Raw genomic sequence first — 18,319 nt, 5'->3', positions numbered from 1 at the left:
CGTACAATATAATACGTATAATGCGTACTGCACGCCGCGTGTTATATACACGATTTCTACTGACCTCTGTGTGGGGTTCCCGTACGGTTTTCTTCTCGTTAGCCGGATACCGTGCACATCACATGCGTACAGCGCGTTTCGACCAATTACACTCGCGTGTAGTATTTCAAACGGAAATCGTACACGGCACAAGCTCGATATGGACGCCCGTCACTGGACGAAGCTGTACCGTACAGCTGGTATTTCGTATTTTTATATCTGAAACACGACGTAAGAATTAGTACTCGACTGGGGGACTACGAGTGCCGGTGCGAATATAAAGGACTATTTTTTGATTTTATTTTTTATATTTTTTATAAAAACACGTTTTCTCGAACACGGGAAAGACATTACGTATAGGATTCGTGTACGTTTAAATATGCGTTTACGGTTTATATAATAATAATAATATGCGATAAGTATACCTACACCGCGGTAGTGTTGTTAAGCACCGAAAAGGTTTAATTGCGTATGCTTTGGAGAGCGATGAGCTCGGTTTGCACTGAACATTCTCGCATCAGCACAGAGCAGGTGGTTCGTTTTCATCGGCCGCGACGCCGGACGAATCCAACTTTGAATACTTAATACCTACACATGATCCGTTGGTCGTTAATCGAATCCGATCATATTGGTTTTCGGATATAAGACCGATTAAAATATTCCACCCGGTGGGAAGACGTTTTTACCATCGGATCAGTCGACGACGGCATTATTATACATTGTGACGAGCTATTTTATGCGTACGGTAACTTATTCAGCAATATAAATTACACGGTGCGGTTGATGAGCACAAAATACTATAATAGTAACGTGCACATACGTACATGTGTGAATAATGCCGGCACGCGCGGGGCCGTTAAAAAATGCAAAACTATTTATACTGCGAGCACAAAACGTGTACATGCATATTTAACACGATAAATCGATGTCCATGACTAATTTATAATACATTAATTACAAATAATATACGTTTACGTTCAAACGAAAATAGTTTCAAACTAAAGTGAGATATAGTGTTCGACGTCTTCTTGAAATGTTTATGGATTGTACGTAACATGCATGACAGCGGTCAACTACGAGTCATAATAACTCGAGCTAAATATACGTAGAACGTGTACATGTTATGAACATCGGATAATAGCAACAACAATAGTTGTAATAATAAAAATACTTATAATAATAATAATAATAATACTTATAATAATCGGTGTTCGCCGTATATAATTACGCTTTTAATTGTATTACTCAATAGCATTTGTTAACGCGTGCGCTACTGTTTGCGTAAGGTGATTACATTTATATGTGTGCGTGCACGCGGCTATCCGTAATAGCGCGCGCGCGCGTGTGTGTGTGTATGTGTGTATGAATGGTAACCGGTGACGGGAGAAAGTAGAGTATATGGTTCAACTTATTGTCCTCGACTTTTAGAATAATATTTAATAAAAAAAATACGATTACCTAGAAAATACTTACAATTATAAAAGACCTATTACGTATTTTTATTATTAAGATTACGTCTGTTGCAGTTCTGGGTGTCGAAGACTATGGCTAGGGCTTATGGGACGGAAAAATATAAACGTGACGTTTTTCCGGACAGGTATGATAGCCTATTTGTAACCAAATACTTTCCAACTGGAAACTATTTTGTGGTATTTCAACTGAAGGAGCGCGAGTTAAAAACAAACTCCACAACACTATGAACACGTTATAGTAATCGAGAGGCTTTATATCCGTGTACAGAGAAATTCGTGTAGAAAAAGAGAAAAAAAAATGAAATTATAAGTGGTGTGTTGCAGAGAGGGGACCGAAATTACAAGACCGTGGACCTGTACGCGGACGTGTTAAAAAACACGTGGAAAGAATATCATATACGGCCTGTGGGCGGCAAAAAATTTTGTCCGGCCTTGGGGTACGTGTTATAATCCATCTGATAGCACGACGCATGAGGTCAAATACACTGCAAGTACTGCGCCTGCCGTTTATTCGTGCATAATAATAATAGTAATAATAATATATTAATAATAATATTCTCACGGTTGTACTTCCATTAATAACCGAATAGTGCGGTCAATCGGAATCGATTAGGCAAAGCGGTAGCGAAATTAAAAAAATAAATTAATAAAATTAATATATCGATAAAACATATGAAAATTATTCATCGGTAACGTGTAATATATCACTCGTATGTGGTATGCGTATATATGTACGCCACGCCGTTCCCCTACGGCTAGACGATCAATAATAAAACTTGTCGGCAGTCAGATGTAATAACTCGATCATAGTTTAAAGATAGAAGATTATGCGTAGAATTGTAGACCATATAGGTATTATATCTATGATTTGCAACGGAGGCTTGAATTGTATTTAATTTCGTATTCTATCCAGTGGGCAGTACCGAATATTTGTTAATTAAATACATGGAAGATACTATCACACAAAAGCCCGTCGACCGGCGTTTTACATTCGCACCCAATTTAACCGGATCACAATAATACATAATACAATCATAAGACCGCACACAGACGTATAATAAATAATATATAGTATAAAAAAACGATCGATACGCAAGAATAATCGGTCGTCAATGTAAAATGTAAATTTCAACGAATGAAATATAGCGCCTCCTCCGGCAAAATGATATGCACACTCACATATTATGATGAAACCCATGTAATATTATTTTGTTCCTTTTGGCTACTAATTTTGTCATTGCATCGCGCCCCGATGAAATTCATGGTCAGCCGATGAAATTCGTAATTCAGTGATCATTAACGTTTAATTCAATGCAGTACAATACAAACATCATATTATTTTTATAGGTATTATATTAAGTACAACATCTTCGGGGTAAAAAATATAAACTTTGTTACGTTTAGACTCGAATCCAATCGAAATATGTGCACCCATATAATATTAGGTAGTAATATTGATGAACGCATATCAATATAATATGGATTGATAAATAATTGAAATATTTATGTTTTTCACGAACAATATATTTAGTAACGAAACGGTAGTTTTTGTTTAAGATTTAACTATTAATATGTATAAAAAACATACATTAATATAGTGATTAATAGAACATTGATAACCCTATTCTGTTAATTAGGAGAATATAGATTATGTACGAAAAAAAATTGTCTAAATTTATAAATAAAAAAAATAAGAAATAATAAAAAAAATCGATGTAATTACCTAAGACATCTTGAATTTTTATTGGCTCTTATGTGTATTCCAGTTCAAAATCGTTACGTTTTTCTGTTCTAGCTATGAAAAAAATAAAAAAATCAATTCAAACGAAAAAACTCGTTTACTGTAATTACGGGTTATCTAAATATATAATACCGATTCAATAATCGGTCGAAAATGTGCGCAAAGCGAACAACAATGTACGCGGAAGCGGTGACACGATAATAATATGACCATAGGAATAGCAGCGTGACAGAGCAGACGAGGGCATAAACTATGCACCGTAAGATAATTCAAGTCGGAGATAATGATGCGTATATAAAACCTTATACCTGTACATTACTCAGGAACGCGTTCGATTTTAATTGATAATCGTTGTTTGCTCGACCGGACAGGATATTATAAATAAAAAACGTATAATTTAAACGATAACGAAACGGTTCACTGCAGTACCCGGGCACGAATACATTTTTATCTCGCTGTATCGGTACGTAAGCACTGCGGAGCACTTCGCGGAGAATATATTATTGTACAGAATAAATATCACGCGCAGCATACAAAGCCGATAAAATCGCTGACGGTGAGATAAGTCGCGCGCGCACACCTATACGTTTTATGTGTTTACGGAGAAAAAATACGTGTACACATTGTGTTAAACGTCGTAACGTTGGTTCGATTCGATATTAAGATTATTGCGAAACTGACGCTGAAAAGCGCGTGGAATGTTCGGTTTTTGTTAAAAAGAGACCATTCCCCGTCAAAGGGTTTTTAAGAGTTTTTATCATTGTTATGTTTGGCATACTCTCGTGCAGTGGCGTACCTGTGAAACATTTTTTTTTTTTTTTTTGGGTTGGTATAAATTAATTGCACAGTTTTTTATGGTTAAAATATAATCTGAAACTTTATTATAAATTATTAGGTACTAAGTACTTAAAACTCATGTTGATCACTCTTAATCCCAATTCGGTCGAATATTGATATTTTATATTACATTGATAAGGGATATCAAACACGATTAAAATTAGTGAAAATTAAAAATATTTATAATTTACATTATTTAAGCTGGACAATTAATTCGCATTATGGTATCAAAAAACTTCTCGGGGAAGGGGAGTACCCCTGTTGCCCACCCCCCCCCCCCCAGGTACGCCACTGCTCTCGTACGGCGCCGGTCCGTCACTCGCCACCGGGACGCGTTGCACGGAACGGGTACGCGCGTGCAGTCGAACGCGTTTCGTGCGGTACCCGTAAAAAAAGGAACCCAAAAAATAAAAAAAATGTACGTAAAAACGTACCCGTAAACGTTTTGCTGTAGACGAAATGAAAACGCGCGTAGGCACACACCTACGCACGTGTTTCTATACGAATCGCGTTCGGTTCTACGGGCAAACCGTACCCGTTCGCGGATTTTTTCACGGCAAACGCGTTTGTAAAAAATAAAAAAATAACCGTGCACGCGCGCAACATGGTGGTAACAGACCCGGTCGTAAACGGAATTACCGGCGAACGCGTAAAAGATCCATGCGCGCGCATCGCGGTTCAGTGTTTTTTTTTTTTTTTTTTTACTACACACGGTCTCGCCCATTGTCTTTCTCCTTACGTCCGAGGCCGAGCCGCATATCCTCTTGGGCGCTGGCCGCGACGGCGTACCTATAGGTACGGCGAGAATTCCGTCCGTATTTGTGTACACGTATAGGTACGACGACCGACACAATTGGACGTGCGCTGCTGCAGCAGAGTCGGCCACTTTCCACGTTTGCGTACGACAAAAGTCCCGAAGTCGTCGGCGCGTTTATACTCATCATCCACAGACCCAACGTTTTACCGTGAGTATTGTCGTCCGCGTGTCCCACGAATAAATGCAATTGAATACATAAACTTAGCACGTAACTTATGTACAGGCACTTACGTATACGCACCGGTAAAGGTATACAGCCCGCGACCGTTAAGAGAACAACGGTCTAGATAAATGCACTGCGCACACGGTCGGTCGTATGGACAACCGCATTAAAATATTGCGGAAAATCGTGTAAACGTTAAAATCCACATGGGCGTGCATAAATATCACTGCCCTGCAGCCGGGGAGACACACGATATGTTCGTGTCCGTCGTGTGCGACGGTCGTTGTTTTGTCGAAAAGATAACATATTTTTATGACCCTCGGCGTACAAACGATACACATTAAGTTTTCTAGCGCACGATCATGTACGCACAGTACATGTATACATAGAAATACCACTGATTATATGAATACAGTTGATGGTGCACTTTGGCGATTTCTCAAAGAGTAAAAACAAATCGCGGACACTTTTATGGAGCGTGACCAACTTCCGTGATCAATGTGACCACATTCAAGAAATACATGATTGCGCCGAACATTTTACCATAATAACGAGCCATATTATTTGCTCGGAAAATTCACTTATAATTTTGGCTGGCATTTCGTGGAACCGCAACAAAAGTCAGTGATGCTCGTTCAGAAATTATAAATTATTGTAAAAAAAAATTTATTTTTCTGCTTGTAGTCACGCTCTTTAAAAGTGTTCAAATCTTATCGGTGAATTTACACCGTAGCATAGGGAGTGCACCATCTGTATTCATATGATCTGTGGTAATACACGAACTAATACCAATACACGAACGGGATACGTATACTATACCGTATAAGTAGATCGTATTTGCATTTGTCCTCTTTCGGTTGTCCGTTTTAAGTTACATTACACAATGCGTAGGTATACGTGTACAGTATACGTATTATGTGTAGTATAAATGTGTGTACATTCTATACATATTTATATACTAGCTGAATTACTCGGTATGGCCAAGAAAAATGATTGTGATTGTTCAAATCCTTCAAGGTGTAACTCGCTGTGGGAGCAATGTCTTACTAAGAGTAATCACACAAAATAACGTTCAATAAAAAGCGTTATCTAACCCAGCGGTTCTCAACCGGGGGTCGCCAACAATTTTTTTAGGGTCACATCATGTGAAAAAAAAATTATATCAAATCAACAACAGCAAAAGAGTCATTAAATTAACAAAATATTAAAATTTACATAATTTTTATTTTTTCTTTCCATTAATTAACGTCAACCGGCTTTTATAATATAATTTTTTTTTGTAAAATATATACACAAATAAATATAATAATAACAGTTTGTAAAATTTTTTCAATGCTTACATTACTAAAGGGTCGTTAGACATATTGGTAATATTATAGGGGGGTCGCGAACTCAAAAAGTTTGAGAACCGCTGATATAACCTATAAATCTCTCGAAAAATAAAAATAAACTGTATTAATATTCAATGTTTTTCTTCGAGACCATTAACAGGTCTGTTACGTTTATTAAAACGCAACAACATTAAATTAAAAATAAATATAAGTAATTATGTACTACTAATATTCCCAGTTGGACGTAGTAATTTTATAGTTTGTTTTATTTGATCTTTCTTCATTTGTACAGCTTAGCACGGCGCTTTTTATTTTTTACCGATGGTACTGTATTAGAAACTCGTGAAACACTAATAATATATTAATAAATACACAAACCGTATACATATAGAAATAATAAATAAATACATAAATAAAAGCTCAGTGTCACTATTATTACATAGTTATTAGTCTAAACATAAAATATGTATAACATATTAGCTGAGTAGACACAACGTTCCAACTAGAGCATAAATCACTATTGCAAATCCGACGGCTAATTGAGGATATGTATAAAACGGCACATTTCCACCACAGCGACCATCGTCGGTGTGTAGGAGTGCAGAACTCCGTATTGCTTTGATGTAGAAATCCATGCTCGTTATTTATTAAAATTAATAAAGTTATTTTATTTATTAAACCATTTTATTAATTATCCGAAGTTCAGAGATTCTGAACGAACCTGCATTTATTCATAATATCAAGATCCCTTTCCTTTTAGGCTCCTGAGCTACGGTAGAATATGTTCAAAAAGACGAAGAAACCAATTTCCTGGTCACCCCCGACCACGTTACATTAGCTCGGAATATTATTATATTTGTAAAATACGATCGGTTTCGTATTAAAAATATTATGATTTTCACTATACAGTGCCTGTGTACGTTCAATACGTGCTCTGGCGCATTTCGATTTTTTAATTTCGTTTCGTAACACTAGGTTCGCGCGTTTATTGTCCGTGTTTTATTATAGTATTAAAACTCGATTAAGCAAACACATTCCAAATATATACAGTAATATAATTATAAGCGAATATTGCCGCGCACGTTGTACAACGCGTATTTACACCTACCCTTCGGTGTCACCGCGTTTTTCACGCATACAACTGTACGCATAAAATGTCCGCGACGAAACACAATACCGTACATAATAGCTGGTTTTACGACCTAATATAAAATATATAATAGAGTGCCGCACGCGATTTCAATGCGCCATAGGTGTTGTACTCGGCCAAGTACATTTATTTTACCTACGCATACGTAATACGTATACAAACTATATCTGCAAGTACCCATTGTATAAATAACACACGCATTAATATCTTATTGCGCCACAACGTATTTAAAGTGCGGTTACAACGGTATAGACACTGCGTGCAGACGCACACAATGTCTTATGCACAAAGGGAACGTGACCGACGACGGACACTGCGAGAGTCCTACACCGGTCGTGGTTGAAACTTTTAGCAAATATACATAATATGAACGTACGCGGATAAGAATATAGTCGTAACAGTTTGAATTCGAAATATTCGCACAAGTGTTTTCCATTTCTCATAAACCGTGAACGTTTTTCGATTAGGTTACTGAAATGTATAAAATATTCGTACGGATATAACACGTGCATACGCGGTTAAAGCGTGTACGGTCGCAGCATTGGTCGACTATAAGTTCAAATCAATAAGCTCTTACGTGTATTTGATACCTTCGCAGTGTTGTTGTTATATTTTATAGTTGTATACAGAAACGCATGGACGCTAAATAGATGGGTGTAGTGATTTCAAATTCAAAACTCCGGTGACGACGAAAATATCGATAACACATCCGTGATTGCACGTCGTTCATCATCACGTTTTGAAATATTATAGCGGGTTTATTGTTATTTCGGTTAAAGGTCTAATGGTTCGAGGAGAAAACCGGTGAAACGCAGTGTTTTAAAAGCAAACAGATTTTTCAAGTGTTTCGGAGTGCTACAATATTGTATCCATATTGATTCGTAATCGATTTTTGATGTTTTCTGTACACCCGATATCGGTCCTGACGCCCAGGTCAGAGCAAAGCTCGGGGTTTACGCGCGTTAAAATAATATACGGTACGTAAAGTCTTACTCGAAATTTTTAGTTATGCGTGCGCGCGTCGCCGAGCAGTGCCGGACGATTCCCGCGATCCTGTTTAAATTGCTTTTATAATAACAATAATAATAATATTTTTATACCGCGCGCGTGATGGCCGTCGCTGTAAAAGAAATATGTTCCCGTCATCTCGCGGCCCAAGGAGAACTACTAACCGGGTAAATTATATTGTGTTCCTCTCGCGTCGCTCTGCGGCGACGGTTGTGTGTACGATAATTGATTTTGTGCGGCGCGTACGTTAAAATAAATCTTATAATATTATGCATAATAGCGGTACCCCGTCCCGGGCGCGCGTGTTAAGTCATGATAAAATCTGATACGGGTGTAAAACGGGCAGTTTAAATCATACGCGTACATTTTTCCGCTGCGACCGCGAAACGGGTTGTGTGCACTGCGCAGGACTCGGTATTTTTTTTCTCCGATGATACGCCGCTCGGTGCGAGAACATCATTGTAATCATATTCGTGCCACAGATGCATACAAAAACCGGACGGCCGAGTAGCATAGCAATCGGAAGACGATCACCGTACGCGCGGTAGCCAATGTTTACGTTGATTACTGTTATCATTTCTTGTCGTTATAAAACATAACATCGATTAAACATTTAAACGCGTAAACGATTTACCGTTTTTCATAAAATATACATACAGTGGAACCTCGATAAGTCGACTTATCGAGGTTTCGACTTATTAAGGTTTTCGAGTTACCAAGGTTTTAGAAAAAAAATTCGACTTAAAATGTATGTATGTATTAAAGTTTTTAAGTAACAACTGGAAATCAGTACCTGCGCTAGGTATTGCGGGGCCATTGGACATTAGCCTTTAGGATATAAAATGTCAATGTGTCTCACGGTACAAATATCGATACAAATGAAAAATACTGTTGTGTGCCGAGGTTAGAAAATGCATACGATAATAAACACAATTACATAAAATTACCGCACACGCGTAATCGATCGATCGCAACTGGCAATACCGTTACAAATGAAAAATATTGTTGTGTCCCGAGATTTATTAATACTTACGATAATAAACACAATAAACGCGATTAGAAAAAATCATCGGAACGTTTAGACAAATGTTTATAAAGCTATCCGTTATTATCCGTCTATATTCGGAGCACAATATGTTCGAGTTATCTATAGTTTTTTTTTTCGAGTAATCGAGGTTTTCGACTTATCGAGGTTCCACTGTATATTATATAACATGTATGAACCAATGAGTAGAGATTAAACAAGTATAAACATATGTGAACAATAAGTACTCGACATCATACTCGTATTTACGCACAGCAATGTTTAGCGTTTTCCTACAATACATATGGTAGGGACGTGTAATTCATAAGTGAGTCGACTCTTTTTTAATGGATTGAATGAATTGAATCAGTGTCTCGGTAATTCAATACAGCATTATCAAGTACCAACGTTGTGAGCGAATCATGAGTGAGTCGACTTGTAAGGACACATGTGTTTTTTCCACGTCCTGGGACAACTGAACCAATCCTGTAAACGAGTTGAATCAGCCGAGTTACTACTTCTAAATATGAAATTATCATCTTATCGGTAATTTCAGTGTTACACTATTGTTTCTTGAAACAAGTCCGGCCATCAATATTATAAACACGATCACAGTTTAAGATTTTTAACACATTCACCTCCGCACGTAAATTCATAATCTGACGCCTCTCGCTCGACGCACTTCTGATAACAGTACACACGTGATTTGTTACACGACTATTCTTCATAAAAACTTTATTTAGGTGGGTCGTATGATAACTTATCAGCTGAGAATCGTGTTATTATTTTACAATTAAATAAATTTGATTGATTTAATAGATTGGATTCAATAAGATTTATGACTCGGTTAAGATATGATTTGACTTATCTATCGAGAATTGGGAGTTGACTTGATGAATTGACTCATTAAAGTGAATTTAATTGAGTCGATTGATTCATCAAAGTGAGCCATAATTCCTAAAACATACGTATTTATAGTTAATTTTTCGTAAAAATTTAATATTTTATTTTAAAAGTCCTTAAAATCTAATCTTTATTAACTCAATGCAATGGATAGTGCGGCATTTGATGCATTAGTTTTTGAACATCGGGCTCAATACTAGAAAGGTTCAATCGCAGTTCAGATCCTACGTTTACTATCAAGGTTTCGTAAGTTATTCTTAACGCAAACAAGGTTGAATCAATGAGGCTTTTTCACGAGAATAAGTAGTAGGAAACGGAATTAAAACTTTCAGAGCTTTACTGGCCAATTCCGGACAATATTCCCGGACTCCAAAAGTGTTCTAACGACTTTCGGTCGAATTGTATTTTTAAACTACCATCTGTATTAAAAGAAATAAACATTTATTGAATATCGAAATCAACATGTACCCGCGGATAGAGCCTACTCGTCGGCTTTGAGTCTAGCCTTCGCTGCAGCCGTTCAACGTACTGCGAACAACGTGCCGTACTTATTGTATCACACGCGCTGCGCCACATAGGCGATACACGGCGAAATAAACATTACCAGTGGCGTAGGTAAAAGAGGTTTTGCGGTTTCAAACCCTCCCCTTTGCCAAGATCCCAGCAAGTAAATAAATAGATAATAATAACAATTATTATTACCTAAATATATCCAACCCCCTCCATAAATTATTTTATCAACGCCCTTGAATATTACGCATGAGAGATACCTGTGCACCATATGTACACACGTCCTGTGCGCTTGGGCGTGTGAAAAGTCACCCGGTTCGCGATTCGATCGAATATATATACATATATATATAATCGAATGCGTACTTAAACTGCGGTGTACGTTATGTACGACGCATTCGTGAACGAGACGGGCCCAGTTTTTCGCACGGTTCCGCCGTTAAAAAATTTATAAGTTTATGTGACAACACAACACCGAGTCCGATGTGTTCTTATATTTCAGACGAAACAATCCTAATCGGGAAAATTATAATAAGGTTAGGACTTATTTTATTATAATATGACTTATTTTTCTTTTCTTTTTTTTTAACTTTTATTTTAAGGCGTACAACCTGTAAGTTATCTTACAATAAGTATGCACGCGGAAATATATAAAATAGATGACTTTTTTAATAAATACATTTTTTTTTTTAATAAATAAATTTACTATATATATATATATATATATATATATATATATATATATACTCATCAAACGACTCGTCAATTTTTGATAGGGTCCAAATGTCGTTTAAATAAACTGATTGTTCGAATTGTACCTATGTACGCCTATTGTACGTTTGTAATTTATCGATTAACATGTAAACGATAAAAAACTATAAATTGTTGATGTTAATAACGTTGAATTAATTTATGAAGTAAGCTAATTCAATTAAATATCCTTTACTAGCATAAAACTATTAACACATTTATATTACATGCTCGTTGAATAGGTGTACATTACTTTAACTGCCAACTGCGAACAGGTTTTTACATAAATGTATAGGTATGAACATTATGCTTTGATGTTATTATATCTAGAGGGTCAAGCTTATACATTTGTCAGATTCAGATCGTCTACGATTGTTAAAATAATATCATCAAATATACGAAAATTAAGGATAAATATTTGCTGTGGGTACATTTATGGTACAAGAATTAAATATTATTTCGAGATTGTTGAACGCTGAAAAGTGTTATTCGACGGTTATAATCAATCAACAAACGATAAATATGAGTTATACTACGTTTACTTCTGTTTAATCGGCCGCGCAATAACAGTCAAATAAAACGTTTAAATATTATTGTACATTAATATAAATGTGCATGAATGTATTTTAATTGATAAATATTTTTATACTTATAATTAATTCAATAGGTATTAATTAATAATAACATGCACTTATTTATTATTTAATATTATTTTTTTAAATAACTAATGATCAATAATTATAATCTATGTCTATTTACATCACGAAAGTAGTACATACATATTGGATATGGTAAAAACAACATTTCAGTTATTATTCAGTTAGATAAGAGTATTTCATTATTTTATTTATATCATATTTATAAAACGAACGGTTTTTACAATCACACATATTTATCATATGAAATTTATGATTACTTAAGTTCCATTTAATACATAATTATAAATATTAAGTACCTAATGTATATTATAAATTATCTGGTATCATGTTTAACGTTCCATTCAAACTATTTTAAAGTGGACTTATCCGATTTTTATTTTAGTTTTCTCCACAGCTATGACTTAAGAAATATAACCTTTTGATAAACTGATATTGTACTACTATACCGAGTCCAATATTTTATTAAATTAAATGTTCTATGAACATTTTACATTCTTATTAACTGAAAAAATGTTGACAAACAAAAATTCGATGTTTGATGATTTGTTTTTTTAAACTAATCGTTGACACACTTATTATGAATTTATTATTATTTTAATTTTGTATTTGTTTAAAATTGATTTAGGTATGTACTGTTCATATAATTTATCATAAATTATCATATCACTATATCATTTATGAATAGGATCTTATGTATGTTGTTTGTTTTCTAACATGTAAATGTAAATAATGGAGTTCAATGTAAACTTCATTTTTCTTCAATTTACAAAATAATATTAGAACTATACATATTATACATTTGTATTTAAGTGTTCAACTATAATAGTTACAAGTAGGGCTCGAATGTTTGTGTACTAAAATATTACCAAATATGCATTCAAAATATGTATAGAAAAACAAAATTTTAGCTAAATAAAACACCGAAATGTGTAGACTAAAATTTATTTTAACTACATTGTTAAAGTTAATTAAAAATTAATTAATTAAATTAATTACAAATACCTATTTAATTTTACCAGTTATTTTTTTTGTGTTTTATATTTTTTTAGTATTTCATATACTAATTCGCAATATTAGCGTCACATTGTGATATAATAGTTTTTTTTAATTTGATCAAACTCGAATTTAAAAATGTTTTTTTGGGACCATCACAATTATACGTGTAGATAAATAATAAATAATCAACCCGTCAATTAAAATTGTTTTTAAAAAAGTTCAAACATGTACTAAATTATACATTTAAAATATAAAACCATAAATTATACAAAAATATGCAGAATAAATTTTTTTTTTATTTGTTTCAGAAGAATACGAATCAAATTTCTATACTTCAGGTTCTCATTAAATTGGATGAATGGAAAAAATATGCAATTTAATAAACATCCGAGCGTCAGTCATAAATACTGAAGATCTATATTTTATGTATATTATATAAGTAGTTGATATATTTACCTAATATTTACTAAAATATCAATGAAAGTAAAAAATTAATGTTGATTTGTCATTTTGTCATTATAAAAAGTATTTAAGTTCAAATAAGTGGGATATTTAATTTTCAATACCATCAGAAAACAAAATAAAGAACGCTAAAACCGATGATATAATAATGCATTTTGAAAATCGTTGTAATGTTTACAATTTGTCGTTGGAAAATATTTTTCTGACATTTTAAATTTCAATTGCTCCTGAGTGGTAATTAATATATAAAATATAAACTACTGGATCCGTATCACAGCTGATCTATTTGATTGACGTAATTGTACCATAAAAATTTCGAACTTGCTGTTTTTGTTAAGCCGAAAAACAAAAGAAATTCTAAACCAAAGAACCACAAACCGGTTAGTTATATAATTTTCAGTAATTATCAGTGGTGTGTGGGCGTGTGTATTGCTATTTATTTTTTGTACCCTTCCCGATAAATGGAAAAATAATCAGATTTTATAAGTATGTACGGTCGCGTAAGAAATCATTATGGCTATAATGTTATTTATAAGTACACACCCCGAGAACCTTAAAAGTATTTAAAACGGCATTTTATCGCAAATACAGAAAACTTTACTTTTATTTAATTATTCAAATATCTGCTGTACTAATATAATTAGACTAAACATGAGTTATGTTTAGAAATTATAACAGTAGTAATAAATCGGGTTATTATTTGAACTAAGATAGGTCGGTAAATATATGAAATATAACCAGTACACAAAGAAAATATAACATATTAATATGTGTAGTTTGTTGAAAAGGATTGTGTTATAGTTTTTGTGAAGATCGTCACGGAAATCCAAGGTCACGGTCACATAAAATAAATAGTTATTGTTTTAAATGTAAGTTAATTGATGAATACTATCACATAAATAAGTACCTACAACGTATCATGTAAAACCTTTGTATGTACCAGTGTTAATCCAATAATAAAATGCGTTTTGCTGTACCTAAAGTATGTCATAGTGTTATACTAGGTGTACCATGAGCACTATGTTCCTACACAATAGTTTTTTTTTTTTTTATAAATAATTTTCGCGTAATTTATGAAAATATAAAATCATATCAATGGTTTTTAACAATTTCCTCAAATCCCAATGGTGATCGGCTTATAATTTTGATTCACAAGTGCTACAACTCACCGAAACGATTTCCAAAAGTACTTCATAAATTATCCGTATTATCCTTAGTTACTATAATTAGCACATGTTAATATTTGTCACATGTGGTATGTACACAGGAGTCGTTCGAATCATATGTTACACGGTTCAATTTAATATAATCCCTCATGCACTGGTGTATATGATATTTTTTTCAGCATTTCACTAGAATGATGTGAACTTGTGTAGTACGTATCCGTATGGTACACACCTATATGGCACTATGGCAGCTGCGACTTACAAACAATAATACGCGCGAGAAAAAAATATGCTTAAAATATATGTACGTCACATTGGATATACGTATATGGACGTACATTATAACGTGTATACCGCGGAGTGGTATACGAGCTGTTGTAAAGAATAACTTAAAAAAAAAAAAAAACATTCAGACGAAATTCGAGACTCTTCGAATGGGGGACATTGTGTTATCTATATGGAGTAGCTTGGTACGTACGTAAATCGTCATGACCATGCTGCGCCCGAATTGCATATTCCCTTCAAAACAAAAATACGATAATTATTCTAATATTTATGGTACGTGTTCGCATTATTTACTATATTATCTTTTCCTTAAAATCGGAAACAACGTTGTCGGACAGTTTTTTTTTTCGTTGTTTTCATGCAATGCACCGTAGTTCAAGAGGTTCGAAATTCGGTCATTAATATTTCTATGAATAATGTATACGGTGCAGTGTATATAGAAAATATTATTGTATATTTATAATATATAATACGTACCCGAAATATTTAAATTGGTTGTAATTATAGCTGGTTAGACCTACCTATGGAAAAATAACACGGACAAAAATAACAAAAGGGTTTTTTTTTTTACAAATTAAAAGCAGTTAAATCATCGAAAATACTACCTACTGTGTGTTACAGGTCGAATATTATAATTCTACACCAATTATCCACATTATATTATAATACCTAATTATTATACACACACTGCATTTTGCTCGGACGTCATATTGTGATGGTTTGTGCGTTGTTTTTCTATTTACGCTTATTATGATGTTATGACTGCGATTAAAGTGAATATTTTTAGTACAGTAATTATATCGGCCATGTTTAACATTTAAAATAAAATAATAGTTGTGTTAATATCATAGTAGAGGTATAATATATTACGTTCAGTGTACAGAAATTATAAAATTCGTAAATGTTATAATGTTTTCCGCTTTTCATGGTTATCATTGAATGTCAAACATAAGATAGATCATATGTATACATTTACTTGCACATGATAATTGCAGTTAAATTAAGTGATAAAATATTAGATAATATTAGAATATTTAGATCAAACATTGATTCATTAAAAAAAAAATCGAAAAATTGTATTTAACGTTGCATATAGTACAGCTAGTTTTAGGGTTTAGCAGTAATTTGTATACGTTTGTTTAGTAAACTATGCAATTTGATGTTACTGTACTGTAGTTCTAAATATTGAGCACAAAAAACTGCACACCTATATAGACTAACTAAATATAAATATGTTTGTTTTGCTACAACCTTTTAGTAGAATATTTTAAAAGCGATTTACTATAGAATTAATTTATTGTTTGTTTTGTTATCTGTCTTTGGTGACTACTCATATTTTTACAACCATACGCACGCATAGTCTTACTATTCTCAATTTATGTAAAGTACCACAATCACACTACTCGTATATTGTTTAGTATGTGCAGTTGCGTTATCGTTGAATATGAATACGTTTATGTTGGCATTATGACAAAATAATATCAATTTTGAGTGCATTACGACAGTACAAATAATTGTAAATTTGTGGCTTTCTGTGCGATATACTAAAACATCCGATTACATTTATGATTTCAGACAATACTTAATAAATATTTAAAATTTCATTTGTTAACAGTTATAGTTTATCGAGCATAAACGTTTTGTTTACTATCGAATAAAACCCAACGGATAATTATTTATCGATTCGTTTTACCACGTTGTGTACAACAATGTCAGAATATACAAATTATGTTTACTAGAACAATTGTTCACTGCGGCTCGGTATCTATAATATATACTTTGGGATACTTTACACGCGGTCACGTTTCAATTCGATCCTGTAAGTACGATCGGCAATGAAAACGTATAAGTTAATCGTTTTAAAGTGCGCCTATAAATAAAACGCGAAAACAACAGACGACATGGGTTGTTTACGAGCACCACGCAATCTATTCAGCGGTGTACACGTTATTTCGCGCAGTGCAGTGCTAGTTAATGCGATCCGTTTACCGTGTACGCGAAAAAATCGGACTGTACGTCGTGTAAAAACCGTTTACGCAAATCAAATGCACCCAGTGGTCGACTAGGATTGCGATCGTCAAGCGAAGCGCACGGGGGTTCGCAGTGCGTTCACTGCGTGCATCGGATTACTGTAAGGCAGCTATGAGAACGTGGTGTCATAACCGTCGCAAGCGGCGTGGTGACGGGCAACGAAATCGCGCTAGCCCTAGGAAAACATACGGTAGGGGCGGGAACCCTCGGGCCGTAGGGACCGATCCTAAGACCGGGTACCGAAACGAATACTTGTCCGCGCGGTGGGTACGTCGTCAAGCGACGACCACCGCGAACGGCGTTGATGAACGTACGTCGGTCAACGTTACGGGAGCGCAGATATACGGTTCGGGGAGACCGCGTTCGTAAAGCGCCGCGCGCGTCCACACCGTCGGCCGAACGCGAATCTAGCCAACGCGGAACACTGCTGTTCAAACCAAAACAAGGATTCGGTCAACATTCGGTTGTTGTCCGTTGGACATCACGTCCGAGTACAAATATTCGATTCCATTTTCGTCGCCGAATCCGCTTTCGGCCGATAGCTAAGGCGGATAAAGTGTGTTTGGGCGGGGTGGGGGAGGTTGTGCAGGTGATCGCGCGTTGAGATGCCGTCATCGCGCCGACGGAAACGCGCGTTCGTGCCGCGCGCGCACCGGACTTACCACAGGAGACTCGCGACCATTCGAAGTGCCATCTGCGGAACGGTTTACGGGAAACGATTTCCCGTCGAACTGGCGGCACGCGCGTTGTCGGCCGGACGCGTCGCGCGAACGTACGGCGCGAGTTTCGCGGTGAACGTGACGGACTTCCGCGGACGGGCGGGACACTGCGGGCGCGCGCGTAGGTGCACCGCGTCGCGTACGCGGCCGCCGCGGAGATCCGACCGGACGCGCGGCAACAATGGGCAACAATAATATCTGCCGCCGCGTAAAAGACCCGTGCCGGACGGCGACGGGCCGCGGTCGTACGGCCTTT

General features: G+C 35.3%; 1 protein-coding gene across 1 annotated transcript in view; it reads left to right on the top strand.

The window, feature by feature from the left end:
- Positions 1-13,811, top strand: part of LOC112682170 — a 39,110-nt gene extending 25,299 nt beyond the window's left edge. Inside the window, exon 3 of the mRNA XM_025552690.1 lies at positions 13,709-13,811. Coding sequence (XP_025408475.1) covers positions 13,709-13,811 — 103 coding nt within the window. The remainder of the gene's footprint in view (positions 1-13,708) is intronic.
- Positions 13,812-18,319: the final 4,508 nt, after the last annotated feature.

The sequence above is a fragment of the Sipha flava genome, unplaced genomic scaffold (assembly GCF_003268045.1).
Source record: "Sipha flava isolate LNK unplaced genomic scaffold, YSA_version1 1_pilon_pilon, whole genome shotgun sequence".
Taxonomy (NCBI): domain Eukaryota; kingdom Metazoa; phylum Arthropoda; class Insecta; order Hemiptera; family Aphididae; genus Sipha; species Sipha flava.
This window is presented reverse-complemented; position numbering and strand designations above follow the sequence as displayed.